Source organism: Dipodomys spectabilis, unplaced genomic scaffold (assembly GCF_019054845.1).
Source record: "Dipodomys spectabilis isolate Male_0828 unplaced genomic scaffold, ASM1905484v1 ptg000318l, whole genome shotgun sequence".
Classification (NCBI taxonomy): domain Eukaryota; kingdom Metazoa; phylum Chordata; class Mammalia; order Rodentia; family Heteromyidae; genus Dipodomys; species Dipodomys spectabilis.
This window is the reverse complement of record NW_024870995.1, coordinates 1,164,838-1,188,897: the sequence shown is the minus strand read 5'-3', so window position 1 is coordinate 1,188,897 and position 24,060 is coordinate 1,164,838. Positions and strand designations below refer to the sequence as shown.

Sequence of the window (24,060 nt, the reverse complement as noted above, 5' to 3'; positions counted from 1 at the left end):
CTTCAGCTCAAGGCTAGCACTCTACCACTTGAGCCATAGCACCAGTTCTGGCTTTTTCTGTGTATGTGGTACTGAGGAATCGAACCCAGGGTCTCCATGCATGCAGGGCAAGCACTTTATCACTGAGCCAACTTCCCTGCCCTTCACTTAATTTGTTTTAAATTAGAATGTGTCCAGCTTGTGCCAGAAACTTTATCCATCATCTTATCAAACATTGCAACAACTTCATAAAAGTAGCTACTATTGTCTCCATGTTTCAGATGAAGACAGGGGCCTGACAAGTTAATTAGCTTGCCCCAGATGTTAAACCTGGAAGGCAGTCCTGTGAGGATTCAAGCCCTGTAATTCAGAAGCCCAGACTTCACTGTTTCATTCTAGCAGCAAAGTAAAAGCAAACATCCTGCTGTTTAACACCTGGTGAGCTTGGACTAGTTCAGGTAAAGGACTTGGATCTGATTAAAACAGTGACAGCAGAGTAAAACCATTTAGAGCTTGGGCCCCATCGTCAGGGCCAGTCCAGAAAAGCGATGGTCACAGGGCAGCAAGTGAGTGACAAGCCAAGGAATGGTCATCCCCAGTGGGTGGGTTTGTTTGGTTGGTTTTGGTATTTAGTTTTGCCTACAGCTGATTTAAGCTGTAACTTTGTTCCAAGTCTTCCATTAGTTAGAAAGAGTGAGAGTGTGAATATGTCCCCCTTTGTATGGGTTCTATGAGACTCAGTAACAAGTTGAGCAGACTAACTTCCCAAAGCTCCCAGCAGGTGCTACCTGTAGGCAGCTCCTGTGGAGATTTTTTTTTTTTGTGGGCCGTGGGGCCTGAACTCTGGGCCTGGGCGCTGTCCCTCAGCTCTTCAGCTCAAGGCGAGCGCTCTACCACTTGAGCTACAGCGCCACTTCCGGTTTTCTGGTGGTTTATTGGAGATAGGAGTCTCACGGTCTCTCCTGCCCGGGCTGGCTTTGAACCGAGATCCTCAGATCTCAGCCTCCTGAGTAGCTAGGATTACAGGCGTGAGCCACCAGCGCCCGGCTTCCTGTGGAGATTTAAATACACTGTGTGACCAGGCATGTAGAGGTGGGCCTATAGTTGGAAAGTGGAACAGGAGGATCTTGAAACCCTCTTAAATCCCTGCCACACAGGAGACTGAGAACTGGAGGGTCATGAGTTGAAGCTTTCCTAGTCAGAAAAGTCTGAGAGACTCTGTGTCCAGTTAACCAGCAAAATAATAGTCTAGAAGTGGAACACCAGCCATGAGAAAGCTGAGCAAGAACACAAGGCCATGAGAAGGTAGTCTGTGAAATACTCTAAACCCATACTAATCTTAGAATGAATAGACTGCTTCTAGAGGTTGCTAAGATATTAGACGGCTTGACTATGGCCTGTTTTTCTGTGTGTGCATGAGTGTGTGTGTGTGTGTGTGTGTGTGTGTGTGTGTGTGTGTATGTGTGTGTTGGTACTGGGGCTTGAACTCAAGGTCTCACACTGTCGGTCAGCTTTTTTGCTCCTGGCTGGCCTTCTAGCTCTTGAGCGATACCTCTAATTCTGGCTTTCTGCTGGCTGATTAGTTGGAGGTAAGAGTCTCAGATTTGTCTATCTAGGCTAGCTTTGACCCTCAATCCATAGATATCAGCTTTCTTAGGATTATAGTGTGAGCATCCCGAAACAAGCTGGCATACCTTGTTTAAATAAAATCCTAGGCATTCTCCCAGCATGAACACTGAACCTGTCCCTAGATAGTAAGCTCTGTTGTGACATGCTGCCCTGCTTGCTGGCAGACACAACTTCCAGTTCCACATACTCTGAGCCCACCTTAGGTAGTCTTCCTTTAAAACAAATGGGTCAAAATTCTCCCCTATCCCTTCTATTTCTTCCTGCTCTTCTGATTTGTTTGTTTGTTTGTCAGTTGTGGGCTTGAACTCTAGGCCTGGGTATGGAGCTCTTCAGCTTAAGGTGAGCACTCTATCACTTGAACCACAGCACCACTTCCTGTTTTCTGGTGGTTAATTGGAGATAAAGAGTCTGGTAGACTTTCCTGCTCGGGCTGGCTTTGAACCATGATCCTCAGATCTCAGATTCTGAGTAGCTAGGGTTACAGGTATGAACCACCAGAGCCCAGCTTTCTTCCAGTGGTTTTAATAGGTGTGGGTACGTAACCCAAGCTGGTCTCAAACTTGCTGCCTCAGCCTCTCAGGTATTGAGATTATACATATAGCTGACCAGTGTGCTTTCTATGAGTTGTTGAAGTGGAAAACCAGAAAACGTTTACTCGACGATTGAATCTGCAGCATAAAAACAGAATGAGCCAGGAGCCAGGCCCAGAGTTCAAGCTCCACGACCAACAGAAAAAACAAATAGAAATGCAATTTCCAAAAATAATTGTCTGTTACAGCAGCATACAATGTGTAAAATTTCCTGCAACAAATACCTGTGTGGGCGCAGTGGTTTGGGCTCTGGTGTGTCGCTAGGCCCCAGCCCTGTCCGGCTCCGCTGGAGGGTCTGTGTCCAGCTGCAGTGAGGTGGTGATGGCTGAGGAAGTGGCAGGAGCCCGTAGCCTGGGAAGGGTGGCCAGTGCTATGAGCTCTGAACCCAGATGCCACTCACCCTGCCTGGCCCCGCTTTCTGCCTTAGTCTTCTCAGGATGACCCCAGACATTGACTTTCCATTTTTCTGTCTATTCTATATACAAAATTATACTAACTTTCAAAAGTACTTTACTCGGAATCCGAGTAACTGTCCCTGGCCCTGTTACTGTATACAGACTACAAGTGAGAGAAGGGCTGTGCGGAGCTGTGTCTGCCAGGTTTCAAGGACAGTTGGCACATACCATGCCATGTGTTGAGAGTCCAACTGCAGGCAGTAGAATTTCAGCCTGTCTTTCTTGAGGATGGTGTGTAGTTTTGGGAGGAGCTGTGCCGGCCAAATACAGTGGTCCCATCTTCTCAGGGCTGAGGGTGTGTGCCAGGAAAACGGACCTGGCTTGCTCTCCACCTTGCCATGCTGTGAGTCTGTGTTGTGTTTCTTTTGTAGAACTGGGTACCGATGGATGTGGCCGAGAGCCCTGAACGGGACCCTCACTCCCCAGAGGAAGAAGAAGAACAGCGGGCACTCTCAGATGATGACATACTGAGGGAGAGCGGCTCTGACCAGGACTTGGACGGGACAGGGGGGAGGGCTTCTGATTTGGAGGATGAGGAGAACGTGGCCAGGGTACAGAGCCAGGAAGGGGAGAACCGCTCCGACGAGGAGGACCGAGCCAGTGAGCCCAAGTCCCAGGACCCAGACTCTGAGGCTCATGAGTTAAACAGGGGCCCACCGGGTTCTCCATGTGAGGAGGAGGCAGATGATGGCGAGGAAGACCAGACAAGTGATCTCAGGGACGAAGCCTCCTCTGTGACCAGGGAGCTGGATGAGCACGAGCTGGACTATGATGAGGAGGTCCCCGAAGAGCCGGCTCCCACTACCCAGGATGATGAGACCGAGAAGGCCGGGGCCGAGGAGGATGAGGAAAAGGGGGATGGTGCTCCTGGGGAGGAGGCCAAGCCTGGCGTCCAAAACGTGGGAGAAAAGGAACCTCCCACGGAAGCTGCCAAGGAGAAAAAAAAAGAGGACGACGATGGGGAGATTGACGACGGGGAGATAGATGTGAGTATGATGAAGGAGTCGGCGCCAGCAAGACCCCTGCCCTCCAGCAGGGCTGGCCGGAACAGCTCTCCATGGGTTTGGTCTCCCTCGTTCCCAGAAATGGGCCATGGTGGGGCAGGCCTGCCTGCAGGAGGCAAGAGCCTGTGCTAGGCAGAGGGGAAGCATGAAATGAGAATGAGCACTAGGCCTGTGCAGACAGCCTGTCAGGAGCCCTCAGGGTTCCGTGGACCCGAGATGGTGTCCACACACCTGCACTTTCCTGCAGTCTGGGATACAGATTTGGGAGGTTGGCTTTTCATAGCAGGTGAGTCTTAAAAACTTGCATCAGGACTTCTCCCCCCAGTCCTGGGCTTGAACTCAGGGCCTGGGCGCTGTCCCTGAGCTGCTTTTGCTCAAGGCGAGTGAGCACACTACCACTTGAGCCACAGCAGCACTTCGGGCCTTTTCTATGTGTGTGGTACTGAGGAATCAAACCCAAGGCTTTATGCATGCTAGGCGAGCACTCTACCACTAAGCCGCATTCCCAGCCCATTTTGTTTTTTTTTTTTTTTTTTTGAAGAAACAGCCTGAAGTTCTAGACAATACTTTTCGGAACTATAAAACCCGAAGGAGATAAGTGAGGAGAGCCAATTAAAACTGAGTGGTGGTTGCCATGGGTCATGCCTGTAATCCTAGCTGCTCTGGAGACTGAGATCTGAGGATCAAGGACTCTTTATCTTCCAGTTAAAAAGAAAAAAATCAGGCTGGGAGCTGGTAGTTCATGCCTGTAATCCTAGTTACTTAGTAGGCTTAGATATGAAGATTGGGGTTCCAAGCCTAGGCAGAAAAGTCCTTTGAGTCTGTTTGTTTTGTTTTTGGCTCCGGTTGTGGGGCCTGAACTCTGGGCCTGGGTGCTGTCCTTCAGCTCAAGGCTAGCGCTCTACCACTTGAGCCACAGCACCACTTCCGGCTTATTTCTTTTTGCTTATGTGGTGCTGAGGAATCGAACCCAGGACCTCAGGCATGCAAGGCAAGCACTCTACCACTGAGCCACCTTCCTAGACCCTCCTTTGAGACTCTTATCTTCAATTAGTTACCAAAAATCCAGAAGTAGAGCTGTGGTTCTAGTAGAGTACTAGCCTTAAGCAAAAGAAGCTCAGGGACAGTATTCAGGTCTGAGTTCAAGCTTTATGACTGGCACACAACACTGAGGTGTCTTAGGTGCACATCTGTGTCATTTTGGTGAAAGATGTTCAGTATCTCAAAGATACGTTGGATCAGGGAGATCCCTGGTTGGATTTATGACTCTGGGTCTGTGGTGTATATCCTCTCCAGCAGCAAGGTGGTTTTCATTCACCCAGTCTAAGATACACTCTGCACCTTAGCCAGTGTGGTCAGCACTGGCAGCCAAGAAGATAACAAGTTGAAGACCAACCTGGACTATATAGTGAAACCCTGTCTCAAAAACAATTTTACACTGGGCACTGATGACTCCCTCCTGTAATCCAGCCCAGGCAAGAAAGTGTGAGACTCATCTCCAATTAACCACCAGAAAACTGGAAGTGGTGCTGTGGTTCAAGTGGTAGAGCGCTCACTTTGAGCTAAAGAGCTGAGGGACCACGCCCAGGCCCAGAGTTCAAGACCCACGACCCCCCAAAAAAATTTTTTGCAGCCAATAACATGTACTGAGTATGCTGCTGCCACACATCGTGGTTAGTAGGACTGCAGATGGTGCTTACCGGGCTGAAGAGCAGAACTTTGGGAGCATGTGTAGCTATAAACGTAGAACTTTAGATCTTTCGTCTCCTCACTACTTAGCGCAGGAAGTAGTCTCCTAAGCTAATGACAACATGACCTTACAAAGGACTTTGTGTTTAGGTTTCCTTGTTGCCATTTGTGCTTCCACTGTGGGGAACTTTCCGTCCATCCAAGGATTAGCAGAGAGAGAAGATGCAAGCCCAGTGGTGCCTGTAGCTCATACCTGTAACTGAGCTAGTTGGCTGGGTGTCACAGCTCAAGACCAACTTGGGCAGAGAAATTCAGAAGACTTCTTCTCAACTCATAACTGGCACAGTCGGGCATTTCTGTCATCACAAGCCACAATAAAGGCTGAGACCGGGAGGGCTGCGGGGTCAGGACAGCCTAGGCGGAAACATGTGAGGAGTCACTCGGTCTCCACAGAGGGAAGGTGGATAGCCATGTGCCTGTGCTTCCCCATTTAAAGGAGGGCACGAGCATGCGCCCTGGTGAGAGGACAGGCCCTGTCCCCAACACCAGCGAAAGACGGGTCCAGAGGGGTGGCTCGGTGGCATCACACCAGCCTAGAGAGAGTGGGCCCCCACACCACCGGGAAAAACGTCAGGAAAGATGCTGTGACATTCAGTTCATCTGTTGGGTGGGCTGTGGGTTGTGTTGGACTTTTGGTGTTCTTAAGAGAAAGCTCTGCCTGGTGCTGGGTGTCCCTTTGTAGTTAGGAGAACCTGTTGTAGCCCTTCCTGCCTCTGCTGTTGAGTTGGTCTTACGGTTAATTAAGTTCAGAATAGGGCAAGGGTCACCCTTAGGGTCCACTGCATTGAGGTGTAGATGGAGGAGACTGGTTGAATCCTGCTAGCACTTGTCCAGCGCTGTGGTCTTGGGCTGTTGATTTCCCCTAGAAACAGAATGTGTGGAAAGACTATGGGCTGACTGTGTGTTCTACTTGCCCTGCATGATGCGCTCTTGCGTGGCTGCAACCTTGCAGGAAGCAGCATGTTGCTAAAAGCCCGGCCTTCAGGCTCAGGTGCACTGCAGGTCCACAGCACCCCTGTGCTCTTGGATGCAGCTCAGGACCCCTTGCCAGAGTGCAGGCCTGAGGACATAGGGGCAGAGCAGGGCTTGTCCGCTCCATGAGGGCAGTGCACCACCACTTGTGGGTGGTGGTTTCGACTCGGGCGGGCCTGCTGACTCCAGGACAGTGAGTGCTCACCCAGAGAGGCCCTGTGAGCCACCCCGGGCTTCCCGTCCTTGGCCGGCCGGCCTGAATGTCGCTTCTCTGCGGGTCGCGCCATCTGCCCAGTCCATGCTGGCTCTTGACAGCCTCAGCTGGCTGGCTCCTTCATGGAGGTGTCTTCTGCTTCTCTGGCCCCTTCCCCAAGCACACCACTCCTAGACCAGGACTTCGGCCCGGTTAACCCCACTTGCTTTGGAGCATGCCAGAGTGGAGGCCCAAGAGTGGAGCTGCAAGAGGGCAATGGCAGTTGACCACCAGAGAACCTCTAGTGTTCAGCGGGCGCCCCAGGTGGCAGTGCCACCTTGTAAGTGCCCGTCAGACTGTCAGCTGTGTGGGAGAATGCCAGCTCCTGCTGGCTCTGGTTTTTTCCCTGCTCTCAGGGTCAGTTCCAAACTTGTCATCCTGCTGGATCTCTGCATCTCCCCAAGCGCACATCCTGGGCTCCCTTTCCTGGAAGTCCTGCTGGCATGTGTACACTGTGTCCCACGGTTGTCTTCAGGAGCATTGCTCAGATGCAGAGGGAGCCCAGCAGGTGTTCTTGAGGCTGCCCAGCAGGCTCTTGGCCTGGTCCTTTTTACTTTCAGAATCAGCTCAAAAAACAGCTGGGAGTCAGTGGTTCATGCTTGTAATCCTAGCTACTCAGGAGACTGAGATCTGAGGATTGCAGTTCAAAGCCAGCCTGGGTAGGAAAGTCCGTGAGACTCTTATTTCCAATTAACCACCAGAAAACCAGAAGTGGCTCTGTGGCTCAAATGGTAGAGTTGCTCACCTTGAGCTGAAGAGCTCTCAGGGACAGCGCCCAGGACCAGAGTTCAAGCCCTACAACTGACACCCCCCCCCCCCCAAAAAAAAAAAAAAAGCCCTGTGAGACCTTTTTTTTTCTTCTTTTGTGGTTATGGGGCTTGAACTCAGGGTCTAAGTGCCATCCCTGATCTTTTTTGCTCAAGGCTAGCCCTCTACCACTTTGAGCCACACAGCTCTACATCTGGTTTTCTGGTGGTTAATTGAAGAGTCTCACAGACTTTCCTGCCTGGGCTGGCTTCAAACTAGAATCCTTAGATCTCAGCCTCCTGAGTAGCCAGAATTACTGGTGCCTGGTAGTGAGACTCTTGTCTACCATTAACCACCAGAAAACGGAAAATAGAGCTGTGGCTCAAAGTGGGAGATTGCAAGCTTTGAGCAAAAAATCTCAGGGACAGTGCCCTAAATTTAAGCCCTATAACCTATAAAACTAGGAGGGAAGTATTGGGGCGGGAGGAGGTGGTAGATAAAACCCTTCTTAGTCAAGCTCTTGTGTAGCCCAGAGTGTTTGCACAGTGTCTTTGCACATGCCTGGAGCTTGTACGTGAGGTTTGGGGTTGTCCCTGGGGGCGGGGGGGGGGGGGGGGGGAGGGATTGGTGAGAACTGTGAGAGGCCGGGACATCTTGGGGAACGTGTCCAAGTTCCCACACCTGATTCTGCTCTTTGCAGCTTGGCGAAGGTAGCAGAGGGTAGATGATGCCCACCTTGTTAAGGCGGCTGTCCTCTGTTCCAGGATGACGACCTTGAAGAAGGCGAAGTGAAGGACCCCAGTGACAGGAAGGTGAGGCCTCGCCCCACATGCCGATTCTTCATGAAAGGTAATCGTCTGCACATCCATGTGGCCTCAGCCCTTCCCTGGCCACAGTGTGGTGGTGGCTCAGCCCTCCCCTGGCCGTGTACTATGTACAGCTGTTCTTGGGGCCAGACTTTGAGAGTTTGTGATAAACTATTAATAGACCCATAAAGACCGCCACGGAGGGGAGCCAGCCTGGCTGCTTTCGTGCCGTGGTTCCAGGCCCATTGCTTACGGTAGACCCGTGCTGCAGCAGCATAGCGGTCACTCTCCTGAGTGACCAGATGCTGCCTGCCAAAGTCAGCATTTCACCTGCCTCTGCAAGAGCTCTCTCCGCAGGGTGGGTCAGGAGCACGCCCTTCATTTGCAAAGACTTGAGAACAGCAAGGGGAAGATTGTAAGGGCCACAGATAATCTGTGAAAAGCACTGTGTGTTAAGCAGTAGCAGCCAAGAGCAGCTTGGTACATCTTGCTAAAAATCTGAATGACCCCCATGTTAACACCTAGCGTAACCCTTTAGTGTGATGGTGGTAAGGCATTTTGTTTTGTGGAAGTTGTGGGACGCAGAAGCGGAAATGAGCTTTCCATTCTGTGAGGGGCTCTTCGGTGTGCGCAGCCATCTGGGTGTCCTGTAATGGAGCCTTCTCCGTGGACAGGTGGGGACATGTGTTCCTCTTGCCCGTAGATGACGCTGCTCGCTGACTGGCCTGCCTGCAGTCTAAAGTTCACAAGAGCTTCCTGTACTTCTCTTCCAGGTGTTGTGACACCACTGTTCACTCCTCTTCCACCAATACCAAATTCCATACCACTCAGAGGCCAGGTTAAAGGTACAAATACCCTGTATTCACTCTCTCCTTAAAACTCTCTGCTCCAGGGGCCAGACTTCTTCCTCCTGGATCTGGATTACTGCTGGGACGTGGCAAGGAAGGGGGCTTGTGGGGCGGAGCTATTGTGGAGGAGCCTCCTCCGAGGCCCCGAGCGAGCAATGCAGGAGACCAGGCTGAGGCCGGGGTGGTGCACGTGGGGAGCAGGAAGTTCTGCAGGTGGTGGAGTTCCGTCCTACGGACAGGGAGCCGCGTCCCTCAGGCCGCGTATCCTGATGGAGGGGCTCATGAGAACCCCTGCCAGGGCCCCCCCTCTCAGTCATGAGCGATTCACATGCCTATGGCTGGTTCATCTGGGAATGAGGGTGTGACAAGGGCCCAGTGTGCAGGCAGCTGGGCTCATGCGACAACCTCACAGCCACCCTAAGAGTCCAGAGCAGTCAGTGTTCCATCTTTCCTCTTTTAACTGTGAGTGGCTCAGAAAAGTTACAAACCTGAGCGTGCGGGAATAAAATGACGTCAGTCCATCTCGGATTTCTAGGTTGAAGGGACATAGAAATCCACACATAAACACATGCAGTCTGCAGTTCCTTCAGATCAGTACTGCTCTGAGCAGTGCACAGTGCTGGGGCCCCCAGTGTGCTAGAAGGTTAGCTTGCTGGTCAGATGTGCACACAGTAGCCCCTGCAAGAGACAGAAGTGGCCCTCCCTGCCTGGAGCCTCTGTCCAGAAGCTGGGGGCTCACCCTGCTGAACTAGGCCTCAGAATTTCAACAGCAGAAGCACAAAACAGATCCAAGTGCGGTCATCCCTAAAACCAGACACTGAATTCCTGGGAGATACTGCACACACACGAGCAGGAGCCTGGGCTCCCTAGCCTTTGTGCCGGGTAGGTGGATGGAGGGCAGGGCCTGACAGAGTACCTGCTGGGCTCTAGCTTCTGTGAGTGTGGCCTAGGGAGCTCTGCATTAGCAATCTGAAGGAGAGGCCGATGCAGTGTCTGCCACTTAACTGGACATGGTCTGTAGCTTGTGTCAAGTATCAGAACCTTGTCCTCTTAGTCTGTACATAGAATACAGTGACTACCTTTTTTTTCCCCCTTCAGTTCTCCCTTTTCAGTGTTCTATAATGTGTCCTGCTTTTGCTTAGGAGAAATACATTTGGATGTAGTTGCATCTTACCTCCAGAATATAAGCTTGATGTGAAATTAAAGTGAATTGGTTAAGGAACAATGGCTTTAAGAAATAGTGTGTTCCTTTGGCAAAGACGTGGGACATATTGGAATTGAAACACTGCTAGTAGGAAGGTGAATTGGTGCAGCCATTTTGCAAAACGGGCAGTTCCTCACAGGTAAAGGGTAGAGTTACTCTGTGACCCAGTAATTCTACCTCTAGGTCTTGTCTGGGAGCCATGAAATGTCTCCACAGACTTGTGCAGTGATGCTTATAGCAGCCTGGTTCACAATAGCAAAAGTAAGAAACAACCCAGATGCCTGGGATCTGATGAGGGGATAAACAAAATGTTCTTCCATATAGTGAACCGGTTAGCCAGAGAAGGAATGGCACCCAAGAAAACACAGTGCGGATGAACCTAGGAAACATGGAGGGAAGCCAGGCACACAAAGCCTCTGTGGAGGATTCCATTTCTATGAAATGTCCAGAACAAATCCACAGAGACAGAAAGTAGACTCCTTACTTGCCCAGGCTGAAGGTAGGAGCTGATCAAAGTTGAGGAGTGTTTCTGTAGGTGTTGGAGTGTTCTGGTATTGATGCACTATTGAAGTGCACTGAGTTGTACACTTTAAACAAAGCATTTTATATCGTATGGTGACTTATGTCTCAGTTTTAACATCCTTTTTGGGGTTGGAAGCATGGCTCAGTTGGTAGAATGCTAGCCGATGAGTAAAAACACCAGATACTGAGTTTAAGTCTTGGTCTCAGACCAAAAATGAAAAATCTTTTTAAGAGGTGGGTAGCTAACAAGCTGGGCATTGGTGGTGCACGCCTGTAATCCTAGCTACTCAGGAGATTAAGATCTGAGGATCGTGGTTCAGAGCCAGCCAGGGCAAGAAAGATGGTTAGATTCTTACCTTCAGGTAGCCACCAAAGAGCCAGAAGTAGAAGTAGAGCCGTGGCTCAAGTAGTAGAGTGCTAGCCTTGAGCAGAAAATCTCAAGATAGGTGCCTCATCTAGGGCCAAAGTAATGGAGCCCAGTGGGCCTTAGAATCTTCACAAGTGAGAGCCAGTATAAGTTTTCTGACCACTTACGTTTTTGCCTCAGAATTGACCACAATGAAAACATGACAACACAGGTACTCTGTGTGTGTGTGTGTGCGCGCGCGCACACGTGCCACAATTCTGGGCTTTGAACTCAGGGGCCTAGGTGCCATTTTCGTCCATTGTGAGGCTTAAATTTAGGGCCTTGGCACTATCCCTGAGTTTTTTTGCTCAAAGCTGTTTGTCAACCACGTATGGCTTTTTGCTGATTGGAGATAATCTCACAGACTTTTCCTGCCTGAGCTGGCTTTGAACCATGATAAGCAGATCTCAGTCTCCTGAGTAGTTAGGATTACAGGCTTGAACATTTTTTAAAATTGTAGCTAGAACTATCACAATATTAACTATTTGTGTAATTGTATAATTTGTGTCATGAATACTTACCAAATTTTCTTACAGTTACACAAGCAACATTGAATGTTACATGAATATTTTGAGAGTTAGGTCATGAAGTGAGCTAGGTCAGCTCATACCTGTAATCCTAGATATTCAGAAGGGTCTTCTTTTTTTTTTTTTTTTCTTGTGGTCCAGTGGCTTGAACTAAGGGACTAGGCTCTTTTTTTTTTTTTTGGGTCCGGTCGTGGGGCCTGAACTCTGGGCCTGGGCGCTGTCCCTCAGCTCTTCAGCTCAAGGCTAGCGCTCTACCACTTGAACCACAGCGCCACTTCCGGATTTTTCTTTTTGCTTATGTGGTGCTGAGGAATCAAACCCAAGGCCTCAGGCATGCAAGGCAAGCACTCTACCACTGAGCCACCTTCCCAGCCCCAGGACTAGGCTCTTTTGATCAAGGCTAGCTCTCTACTACTTGAGCCCCAGTGCCACTTCCGGCTTTTTTGTGCTTAATTGGAGATGAGGGTCTCTTGAACTTACCTGTCCATTCTGGTTTCTGATGGTGATCCTCAGTTCTCAGCCTCCAGAATAGCTAGGATTACAGGCATGAACCACCAATGCCCAGCTGAAAAACAAATTCAGGATTGTAAAAAACAGGTGTGCATTTATTGATGACGACTTGTGTCCTACTGAGAAGTCGAGTGAGAATAGGCCTGGGAAGGTGGCTTAGGGGTAGAGTGCTTGCCTTGAGCAAAAAGAAGCTCGTGGACAGTGCCCTGAGTTCAAGCCCAGGACTGGCAAAAAAAACTAGTTTCCTGTTGGAGATAAGTTACTTGTGAGCAAAGTTAAAAGCCCATTTTTATAATTATTGGTGTGCTTTTATCTTAGATATGTAAGATATATACGTGATATACGTATAGTGTGTGTGTGTGTGTGATCTGAGGCAGAATTGCCTGGAGGCTACAGTGCAGACTGCTCTGAGCCTGGGGCCTGTGAAACTCTCAGACTGCTCTGTTTAAATTAGTACTGGATAGTTGCTGCTGTATGCATTTGTCCTTTAGCCTCCATGGGGAATTCATTCCAGAATGCCCTCAGATCACAAAATCTCAAGTCCCTGCTGTAAAAGGGCATCGCATTTGCACAGAATTGGTGCATGTCCTCTTGTCCGTAGGCGATATTCCTATGATACCTAACCCAGTGTTAGTGTTATGCCGATACCTTATCATGTGTAGGGAGTAGTGACATCTTAAGATACGGAGCCTGCACACAAGGAAGGACTCTACAGGGTGACTGACCTAGGAGCCCAATACCCAGCAGGAGCCCTCGTGTAGGGTGCTGTCTCACAGAAGGTCCTGGCTGGGCCAGGCCTGGCCCTGCCCTGCCCACCCTGGAATTCCCACGACGGGAGGACGTGGGGCAGTCCTGGCCCTGCGCCTTACCCAGGCTGTGAGACATCGCAGGCCCTCAGCGTGTGGCCACTCACCCAGCTGCCACCCTGCGCTGTTGTGCTCCCAGTGACCTTGCTGCCCTGGCTTTTGTTTCTGTAGGGAACTGCACCTGGGGAATGAATTGTAGGTTTATACACCCTGGAGTGAATGACAAGGGAAACTACTCTCTAATCACCAAAGCAGACCCATTCCCACCTAACGGTGCCCCACCTCTTGGACCTCATCCACTGATGCCTGCCAATCCTTGGGTGAGTGCATACCATCTCGTTATCAGCAAGCTGGATGTCTGAGCTACGTCAAACAAATTCATAGTCTTTGTGCAGAAATGTTCTTTGGCCTGAGAAGAGTCAAGGAGCTGCTGGCCCCCAGCAGAAGCTCAGCTGTCTGGGGGCGTGTGAGGCCTGGGACCAGCTTGTATTTTAGTGGATGCTTGGTTCCTGTGTCTTCTTTCCTTTTTATTAAGCAATACTTGGTTTGAACTCAGGGCCTCATGCCTGCTTGCTTGCTAGGCAGGTGCTCTACAACTTGAGCCACACCTGTAGCTCTTTCTATTTTCATAACTTTTTTTATTACTAGCAAGGTGTCATGCAGGGAATTACCATTTTGTAACTCAGTTAACAAGGTATTCTTTTCTTTGGACAATGTCACCCCTTCACTTTCCCCCAGTTCAGCCCGCTCATGTTTTGGTTACTTTTGGAATAGGGTCTCCAGTGTATGCCGGACAATGATTCTTCTGTTTATATTTTCTGCGGAGCTAGGATGGCAGGTGCAGGCCGCTGTACCCAACTTTTTATTGGTTGAAATTGGGTCTTGGGAACTATTTTTTTTTTTGTCTAGGCTGGCCCCAGTCTTCCCAATGTCCATCCCCTAAATAGCTAGGATTATAGGTGTGAGCCTTTACCACATTTGTTTTTGTGTGCTGGGATTTGAACTTGGGACCTTAACACTTGCTAAACAGTTGCTCTACCACTTGAGCCGCGTTCCCAGTCCTACCATTTCTTTATAGAACGTTTGGCTTGCTTTCTCAACATTTCCCTTTTCATTTTTTAATAGGGTGGACCAGTAGTTGATGAAATTTTGCCTCCACCTCCTCCAGAACCCCCAACAGAGAGCGCCTGGGAGCGAGGACTCCGGCATGCAAAAGAGGTCAGCGTCACACGCCCTGGGGAAGCCCTGGAGTAGTACACTCTCTGGGCACCCTTCCCACCACGGTGCTCCTGGGGAATCTTTACTCCAGAAAGAGTGAGAGAGCCAAAGGGAGGACTGCTATGGAGAATGGGAAGTAGTGCCTGACTAGCTGTAAAGCAGGCAGTCTCTAGGGTGGCCCATCCCAGGGCACAGGCCCACCATCTTTAAGTGCCAAGGTAGGCCAGAAGACAAGGCATCATATTTAGCCACCTTCCCAACAGCCTGAGGTGACTCTGACATCCTGCAGGGCCCCCCAACCACTTGAGATGACCCTGACACCCCACAGGACTCTCCCAACAGCCTGAGATGACCCTGAACCCCACAGGACTCTCCCCAACAGCCTGAGATGGCCCTGACACCCCACAGGACTCTCCCAACAGCCTGAGACCACCCTGAACCCCACAGAACTCTCCCAACATGACCCTGAACCCCACAGGACTCTTCCAACAGCCTGAGATGACCCTGAACCCCACAGGACTCTCCCAACAGCCTGAGATGACCCTGAACCCCACAGGGCTCTCCCAACAGCCTGAGACCACCCTGACACCCCACAGGACTCTCCCAACAGCCTGAGACCACCCTGAACCCCACAGGACTCTTCCAACAGCCTGAGATGACCCTGAACCCCACAGGACTCTCCCAACAGCCTGAGATAACCCTGAACCCCACAGGACTCTCCCAACAGCCTGAGATGACCCTGAACCCCACAGGACTCTCCCAACAGCCTGAGATGACCCTGAACCCCACAGGACTCTTCCAACAGCCTGAGATGACCCTGAACCCCACAGGACTCTCCCAACAGCCTGAGATGACCCTGGACCCCACAGGGCTCTCCCAACAGCCTGAGACCACCCTGAACCCCACAGGACTCTCCCAACAGCCTGAGATGACCCTGAACCCCACAGGACTCTTCCAACAGCCTGAGATGACCCTGAACCCCACAGGACTCTCCCAACAGCCTGAGATGACCCTGGACCCCACAGGGCTCTCCCAACAGCCTGAGACCACCCTGAACCCCACAGGACTCTCCCAACAGCCTGAGATGACCGTGAACCCCACAGGACTCTCCCAACAGCCTGAGATGACCCTGAACCCCACAGGACTCTCCCAACAGCCTGAGACCACCCTGAACCCCACAGGGCTCTCCCAACAGCCTGAGACCACCCTGAACCCCACAGGACTCTCCCAACAGCCTGAGACGACCCTGAACCCCACAGGACTCTCCCAACAGCCTGAGATGACCCTGAACCGCACAGGACTCTCCCAACAGCCTGAGACCACCCTGAACCCCACAGGGCTCTCCCAACAGCCTGAGATGACCGTGAACCCCACAGGACTCTCCCAACAGCCTAAGATGACCCTGAACCCCACAGGACTCTTCCAACAGCCTGAGACCACCCTGAACCCCACAGGACTCTCCCAACAGCCTGAGATGACCCTGAACCCCACAGGACTCTTCCAACAGTCTGAGATGACCCTGAACCCCACAGGGCTCTCCCAACAGCCTGAGATGACCGTGAACCCCACAGGACTCTCCCAACAGCCTGAGATGACCCTGAACCCCACAGGACTCTCCCAACAGTCTGAGATGACCGTGAACCCCACAGGACTCTCCCAACAGCCTGAGATGACCCTGAACCCCACAGGACTCTTCCACCAGTCTGAGATGACCCTGAACCCCACAGGACTCTCCCAACAGCCTGAGATGACCGTGAACCCCACAGGACTCTCCCAACAGCCTGAGACCACCCTGAACCCCACAGGACTCTTCCAACAGCCTGAGATGACCCTGAACCCCACAGGACTCTCCCAACAGCCTGAGACCACCCTGAACCCCACAGGACTCTTCCAACAGTCTGAGATGACCCTGAACCCCACAGGACTCTTCCAACAGTCTGAGATGACCCTGAACCCCACAGGACTCTCCCAACAGCCTGAGATGACCCTGAACCCCACAGGACTCTCCCAACAGCCTGAGATGACCGTGAACCCCACAGGACTCTCCCAACAGCCTGAGATGACGACCCTGACACCCCCACAGGACTCTCCCAACAGCCTGAGATGACCCTGACACCCCCACAGGGTCTTCCTCCCACCCTTGCCCCATCAGGCCCTTGACAGCCAACTTGCAGTCAGAACCCAACCCCTGCTACCCTACAGGGTCTCCCCTCCCCATAGGCCCCTGATGTATCCAGCTGTGGTCAGAGCCCAGCCCCTACCAAGCTCCAGGCCCCTTCCCTCCTCATCTGGTCCCTGACCTGCATCTTGCAGGTAGAGCCATTTTCTCCTCATACACAGCCTTGGTGTGTATGAGGTGCCCTAAGTGTGTGTCCCCGGGACGGTGCAGACACAGCCCTTGCCTGCTGCATCCTGAGATGTCAGCTGTGACTGTGTACTCAATCTGCTTGGTGCTCATCTCCACTAACTCCTTGAGGCATCCCGGTTCTGTTCCCAGATGAGCTCAATCATCAGTCTGTCAGGTGCCCTGTGTTCCTAACCATGACTCTGCTCAACTCTTGGTAGGTTTTAAAAAAAGCAACCATTCGGAAAGAACAGGAGCCTGATTTTGAAGAGAAAAGGTTCACGGTGACCATTGGTGAAGATGAACGGGAATTTGACAAAGAAAATGAAGTTTTCCGAGACTGGAATTCTCGGGTTCCAAGAGATGTCAGAGATAGCGAGTAAGGAATGCTCTTCTTTCTCCCTGCTTTTTCTCCCCTCAATCTAGAGTTTGAACTCGGCCTCCTGCTTGCTTGCTTGCTGGGCAGGTGTTCTGCTGAGACATACCCTCACCCTTTTAAAAAAAAAAAAAGTTTTTTTTGTTTTTGACTATTGTTTTTTTGTTTGTTTTGGATCCCAAGGCTTGAACTCAGGGCCTGGGTGCTGTCCCTGGCTTCTTTTTTTTAAGGCCAGCACTCTGCCACTTGAGCCACAGTTCTATCTTTTATTTTTTTGGCGGTGGTTAATTGGAGATAAGAGTCATAAAATTTCCTGATCAGGCTGGCTTCAAATTACAATTCTCAGATCTCAGCTTCTTGAGTACTAGGATTACAAGCATGAGCCATAGATGTCCAGCTTATTGTTTGTTTGTTTTTTTAATCAGGAATGAGTATTAAGTTTTTTGTTTTTGTTGGTCAGGGGGCTTGAACTCTGAGCCTGGGTGCTGTCCCTCAGCTCTTCAGCTCAAGGCTAGCGCTCTACCACTTGAGCCACAGTGCCACTTCCAGCTTTTTCTGTTTATGTGGTGCTGAGAAATCAAACCCATGGCCTCATGCATGCAAGGCAAGCACTCTACCACTGACCCACCTTCCCAGCCCCGAGTATTAAATTTTTGCCAAAGGATTTTTTTCATCAGTTGTAGATATAACAGTGGCTTTTCAGGTTTGCTATTAAGTAGAATATTTAATGGATTTTTAAAAAAACTTGTCTTTACTGTAATATAAAGGTGATTTACAGAAGGGTTACAGTTGCCTAGTTGGGTAAAGAGTACAATGTCACCCTTAATGGATTTCTTAGCAGCTGATTTTACCCTTGCATTTCTGCTTTAAATGGCACTTGATCATAGTGTTACTGTTTTCGGGATGGGCATGGCTCCATGTTGGCTCACTTTTATATAGATTTTTTTTTTTTCTTGGCCAGTCCTGGGGCTTGAACTTGTCCTGGGCACTGTCCCTGAGCTGCTTTTGCTCAAGGCTAGTGCTCTACTACTTGAGCCACAGTGCCACTTCCAGCTTTTTCTGTGTACGTGGTACTGAGGAATTGAACCCAGGGCTTCATGCATGCTAGATAAGCACTCTACCACTGAGCCACCTTCCCAGCCCTTTATGTAGAATTTTTGCTCTGATGTTCTGAGTGGTAAGATTTCCCTCCTATTTCAGACTTGAGCCTTATGCGGATCCTTACTATGACTATGAAATAGAGCGGTTCTGGCGCGGTGGACAGTACGAGAATTTCAGGGTACAATATACAGAAACAGAGCCGTATCATAATTACCGCGTAAGTATGCAGCTGTGATTATCACTGACCTGCTTATTAAAACCACGCTTTTCTATGTCCTTCCCCCACAGTATAACCTTTGCTTTCACTGTATTTAATGTTGGTATAATTTGTGGAGGGGAAGGGAGAAAACAAATAGTTTAAATAGGGATACAGGTAGACCCATTGCAACAATGAGATGTACATGTCGTTATGTTGAAAAACGAACTTCACAACTTCAGGGAGGGGGGAGATGGAAAGGGGAAACAAAGGAGGAGGCAACAATGCTTGATAAGAAATGCACTCATTATCTTGCCCATGTAATTGTAACCCCTCTGTATGGTATTTTCACATACAAAAAAAAATTCCACGCTTTTCAAGGCCAGGCCCCACCCCCAGCCATCGCTCCTTCTGATCCAGCTGTAGGATCTTGTGTGAGCTTGCTGTCTTGACACAGTGAACTCATTGAACCTGCAGTCTTAAGTCTGAGCCCATATTGATTGTATCTTGACCCAGTGACTAAATTTGGTAGTGTGAACAGGGGCTAAAAACTGTTCTTGCCAGTTTTGTAAAATTAGGTTTTTTCATGAGGTATTGGTAACCATTTTTTTTTTGGGGGGGGGGGGGTCGGGTCATGGGACCTGAACTCTGGGCCTGGGCACTGTCCCTCAGCTCTTCAGCTCAAGGGTAGCGCTCTGCCACTTGAGCCACAGTGCCACTTCCGGCTTTTTTCTTTTTGCTAATGTGGTGCTGAGGAATCGAACCCAGGGCCTCATGCATGCAAGGCAAGCAAGCGCTCTACCGCTAAGCCACCTTCCCAGCCCATTTGGTAACCATTTTCAAAGGTCTGGCTCACCCTCTAATCTTATTGCTCTTAAGGTTCTGAGTTCAAACCCCAGGAAAGAAGAGCAGGAAGGAGGGAGTTTGGGGAGGAAAGGAGGAAAAGAAAGGAAGGGGAAGGGAAGGGAGAAAACATGGCTTTGTTCTCTCTTTTTTTTTTTTTTTTTTTTTGGCCATGCTATGCACAAAGTAAAACTTCTCTTAACTCTCTGGCCCATTGGGTAAGGATTTGTCTCTGGCAGCCATGTCATACTGGTTTGGCAGAAGACTGGTCTGCAGTGGTATTTTCTCCCAAGTTGCCCAGACTCTGAGAGCTTAGTATATTTATGGATGTGTATGCTCCAAACTGTAAGTCCTGATGTCCACTGGTGGGATGACTTCTCCAGGGAAGACCTATCAGAAACAGTTAAGCAGGTTATGTGTTGTGGTTTGTGTGACAGGCCACACGTTTTTCAGGCCCAAAGGAAGGTGGCAGGCAGCCTCAGCTGCTCATAGATGATGAGCTTGAACAAGAGTCCCTTAGACCCAGAAGATCCCCCTGGACTCCTGTGCCCATCTGCCCTACAGAGCAGTTTTCCTCCTTGAGCTGGGCTGTTGGACCCTGTTCCCAGACAGCACACATGCAGGTAGATGGCCATTAAAGGTGCATAGTGTGCCCCCTAGTGGCCAAGAAGGTAGCTGGTGCGCTGTGGGTGGATATTTGTTTCACATTAAACCTTAGAGCAAATCAATCAGCCGGCAGTGGAGAGCTGCCAGTTGTATTCCAAACCACTCAGTTAAGTGCTACCCTTGCCCTGTATGCAGCTGCCATGGCCTCCATCTTCAGGAGCGATACATAGGAAGAAAGCCAGTGGTGCAAGCTCACACCAGGCCCTGGTGGCCTCCATCTGGACTTCGTGGCTGGTGTGACTTCACTCCTACTTACATCTGTCCAGTTTAAGGAGATGGTGGGGAGGGAGAAGGCCCTGGAGCGTCCCCGGGTAACCTCGCGCTGGCTCCTGTTTCCTCCTTTTGCCAAGGTGGCTAACTGGTGTACGTTGGCTTTTTAATGAAGGAAAGGGAGAGGGAGCGTGAGCGAGAGAACAGACAGCGTGAGCGGGAGCGCGACCGGGAGCGCGACCGGGAGCGGGAGCGGCGGCAGCGGGAGCGCGAGCGCGAACGGGAGCGCGAGCGGGACAAAGAGCGGCAGCGCAGGAAGGAGGAGTGGGAGAGAGAGCGAGCCAAGCGGGACGAGAAGGACCGGCCGCACCGCGAGCGGGACCGGGACAAGGAGCGGGAGAAGGAGAAGGAGAAGCCGAAGCCGCGCTCCCCACAGCCGCCGAGGTAGGCCACCCCAACGTCTGGCGCACTGGGCGCCAGCACAGAGAAGCTGGCGCCTGCAGCCCCGGCCCCGGCTCCTCAGGCTGCACTCCTGGAGAACACTGCTCCTGCCCAGCCTGGCCAGCTGGGCACCTCATACTCACACTACAGGCAAGAGCTCATCTGGCCCCTGGGCGTGGGGTAGGAAGTGCACTGCTGTGGCTAGTGTGGCCCTCCAGCAAGCAGAATGCTGGTGTCATCTCCACATAGACTGGCACGGCTTTGTCAGTGCCAAGGTTGTCGGGGTGAATAGCAGTGACGGCTGGAGAGATGGCAAGCCATTTGCTTTTTTTTTTTTTTGGTCGGTTGTAGGGCTTGAACTCAGGGCCTGGGTGCTGTCCCTGAACCTCTTTTCTTTCTTTCTTTTTTTTTTTTTTGGTCAGTTGTGGGGCTTGAACTCTGGGCTTGAGCGCTGTCCCTCAGCTCTTCAGCTCAAGGCAAATGCTCTACCACTTGAGCCACAGCGCCACTTCTGGTTTTCTAGTGGTTTTATTGGAGATAAGAGTCTCTCGTACTTTCCTGCCTGGGCTGGCTTTGAACCATGATCCTCAGATCTCAGCCTCCTGAGTAGCTAGGATTACAGGCGTGAGCCACTGGCGCCCGGCTCCCAGAACCTCTTTTGTGCTCAAGGCTAAATGCTCTACCAATTGAGCCACAGCCCCACTTCTGGTTTTTGAGTGGTTAATTGGAGGTAAGAGTCTTATGGAGACTTCCCTGCCCGGATAGGCCTAGAACCACAGTCCTCAGATCTCAACCCCCTGAGTTGTTAGGATACAGGTATGAGCCACCAGCACCCAGCAGCCTTTTGCTTTTGAACATACCGCATACTCAGTTGTGGAACAGAGATGCTGTCAGTGTTGAATCAGAGAACTAGGTATTTAAGTAGTTGTGCGAAGGAGTTGCCGTTTAACAAACCAGTTTATGAATACATCTTGATCATTAATTATTTTTAATCAGGTAGTTGTATAAAGTTTTTTCTGCCATTTGGCCTCCAGAAAATGCACAATGAATCCTTAAGGGGGTGCTGGTTGCTTGACCTCGAAGCAGCAGACCAGAGATGTCATTTCAGCCTTGAAGATCCACAGTAAAACCTCAAGACAGTGGGCTTAGTGGGACCTCAGTGCCATCTTGACTGCTCTGAACTCAGCTGAAACGCAGCTCGCATCAAACGCATCTGTCCTTGCCAAGCTGGCAGGTTGCATCCCCTTGGTTTCTGACTGTTCTTTCCCTTCTGTTTATCTTACAACCCTGTCCCATTGTTTTCTCTTTTTTTTCCCCCAAGTCCAGGACCAGGACTCAAACTCAGTACCTGATGCTTTCACTCATTGGCCGGCACTGTACCAACCAAGCCATGCCTCCAACCCCCAAACACTGGCACATTGGCATTCCCTGTGGCTCTTGCATCCAACGCACAGCCCCTATCAGCAGGCCTGGAACTCTGGCTACGGCGCTGATTTGACCTGATTTCTGGCTTTTAGGCATCATAGGTCTTGTCCTTGTTCCCCTCAAAGCCAGGCTAAGGGGTCATTAGGGTAGAATTGCTCTGTCTCGTCCTCCAGTCAGCATGGCACCTGCATCCTCCAGTGGCTGCGAGCGAGGCAGCTGCCAAAGGAAAGTGGCACTTTCTCACTGTAGTAGGAGGGAGATTGAGAGTTGACTCCTGGGAGGGCTCAGAGGACTCGCAGCCTAGTGACAGCATCCACTGCTCCTTGTAGGGAGCTCCCGTCTGGTCTGTTGGGGACGTCTTTCTCCCCTCTTTTCCATGACTGCCTCCCCTGCCCAGCCGCTGTGCTCTGAGGGAGGCTGTCTCCATGGGAACCCCAGGGAACTTGTGGCCAGGCCTCAGGGCCAAGGAGGTAGTCGGTGTCACCTTGTTCTGATGTGGAGTCACTCATGAAACCCACCCACCCATACCTGGGCTATTTTTATAGGACAAGGGCAGTGCCTCTCTACCAGTTCCATAAAATACAACTGTAGGAGGGGAAATCCCTTCTGTGAAACCGACATGTGATTTCTTTTTTTTTTTTTTTCCCCCTGCTTGTAAAGCCTGAACTCTGGGCCTGGGCGCTGTCCCTCAGCTCTTCAGCTCAGGGCTAGCGCTCAACCACTAGAGCCACAGTGCCACTTCTGGCTTTTTCTGCTTATGTGGTGCTGAGGAATCGAACCCAGGGCCTCATGCATGAGAGGCAAGCACTCTACCACTGAGCCACCTTCCCAGGCCCCGACGTGATTTCTACAGCCAGGCCAGGGGTGTGCACAGAGGCAGCAGGGAGGCTGCTCTGATGACCTGCTGGGTGGAGGTGAACTCCTGTAATTACAGCCATAAATTGTGAATGGGGCTTCTGTAGGAAGTGCCTGGACTATAGGTGTGGACGATGCAGGAGCTCCCTCCGACAGTGCTCCCTCCCGGGGCTGCGTTTGCCCCACTACTCAGACATCGCACGGCTCCCCTGGTGGGCCCACGGCCACCGCGTCCTCCAGCCCCACGGCTCCCCTGGTGGGCCCACGGCCACCACGTCCTCCAGCCCCACGGCTCCCCTGGTGGGCCCACGACCACCGTGTCCTCCAGCCCCACGGCTCCCCTGGTGGGCCCACGACCACCGTGTCCTCCAGCTACACACAAGGCTGTTCTTTCTGGAGTAGACTGCTCTGCAGTGTGAGCTGCCCAGGGGTCTCAGGCACTGGATGGGCAACGTTAGTTGTGGAAAGGGCTGAGAAACACTACTTTGGCCAGCCCTCTGGTGAGGAATGGGCGGGATTAGGGGGTGGGAATCCCGTCGTGGGGCCTGAACTCTGGGCCTGGGCGCTGTCCCTCAGCTCTTCAGCTCAAGGCTAGCGCTCTACCACTTGAGCACCACTTCCAGCTTTTTTTTCCTGCTTATGTGATGCTGAGGAATCGAACCTAGGGCCTCCTTCATGCAAGGCAAGCGCTCTACCACTGAGCCACCTTCCCAGCCCGTGGGATTAGGAATTTTCATGTGCACTTGAGCTGCACATTATATCTGCTCTTCACTAACGTGGCCCTGGGTGTACATGAGATCACATGGCCTCTGGTCCAAGCTGTTGAAAGGGGACAGTGGCAGTCAGCAGCCCGTGGCATACGGAGCTGCGCACTGCAGGCCCTGCCCCTGCTCTTACTCCTCCCAGTGAGCTGGCGCAAAGCTGGAGTTGCCCACGCTCGTGGAGTCACCTTGATCCAGTCATGGCTTTCTGTCACCCCAGAACTCCCTGGAGGACGGGGGGACCCTACTCCCTGCTGCTGAGAAAGCCGTGGTGGTGCCAAGTGTACCCAGTCACTGCCCAGGACGCCCCTCCGCCAGGTGGGGGGCAGGCCCTGAGGTGCTCAGGGGTGCACGTCTCATGGTCCATGCCGGAGGCCTGGGCTGCACTGAGTGCAGCCCAGATTAGCAACATTCTGCGTCTGTTCAGTTAGTCACTCTTAAAAGCTTCGTGGGAGCCAGGCCAGGGTGTGGAGTCATGGTAGAGCCCGGACAGTGCTACTCAACGGTCTTATAAATGACCCCTCAGGAAAGGTGTGTTTTAGTAGTACTTGCCACCACTTTGGAACAGTACACTGCCTTTTGTTTTTGTTTTTTGCTCCAGTAGATGATGAAGTCAG

General features: G+C 51.3%; 1 protein-coding gene across 3 annotated transcripts in view; it reads left to right on the top strand.

Moving 5' to 3' along the window:
• Positions 1–24,060, top strand: part of Zc3h18 (zinc finger CCCH-type containing 18) — a 42,190-nt gene that overhangs the window by 3,999 nt on the left and 14,131 nt on the right. For 2 of the 3 annotated variants that reach the window (XM_042702274.1, XM_042702275.1), the window contains 8 exons: positions 3,025–3,639; positions 8,143–8,227; positions 8,958–9,029; positions 13,179–13,327; positions 14,133–14,225; positions 16,791–16,948; positions 18,146–18,263; positions 20,137–20,405. In XM_042702274.1, the coding sequence (XP_042558208.1) occupies positions 3,037–3,639; positions 8,143–8,227; positions 8,958–9,029; positions 13,179–13,327; positions 14,133–14,225; positions 16,791–16,948; positions 18,146–18,263; positions 20,137–20,405 (1,547 nt within the window). In that variant the 5' untranslated portion in view covers positions 3,025–3,036. The remainder of the gene's footprint in view (positions 1–3,024; positions 3,640–8,142; positions 8,228–8,957; positions 9,030–13,178; positions 13,328–14,132; positions 14,226–16,790; positions 16,949–18,145; positions 18,264–20,136; positions 20,406–24,060) is intronic. The other variant, XM_042702276.1, reaches the window with a different exon arrangement.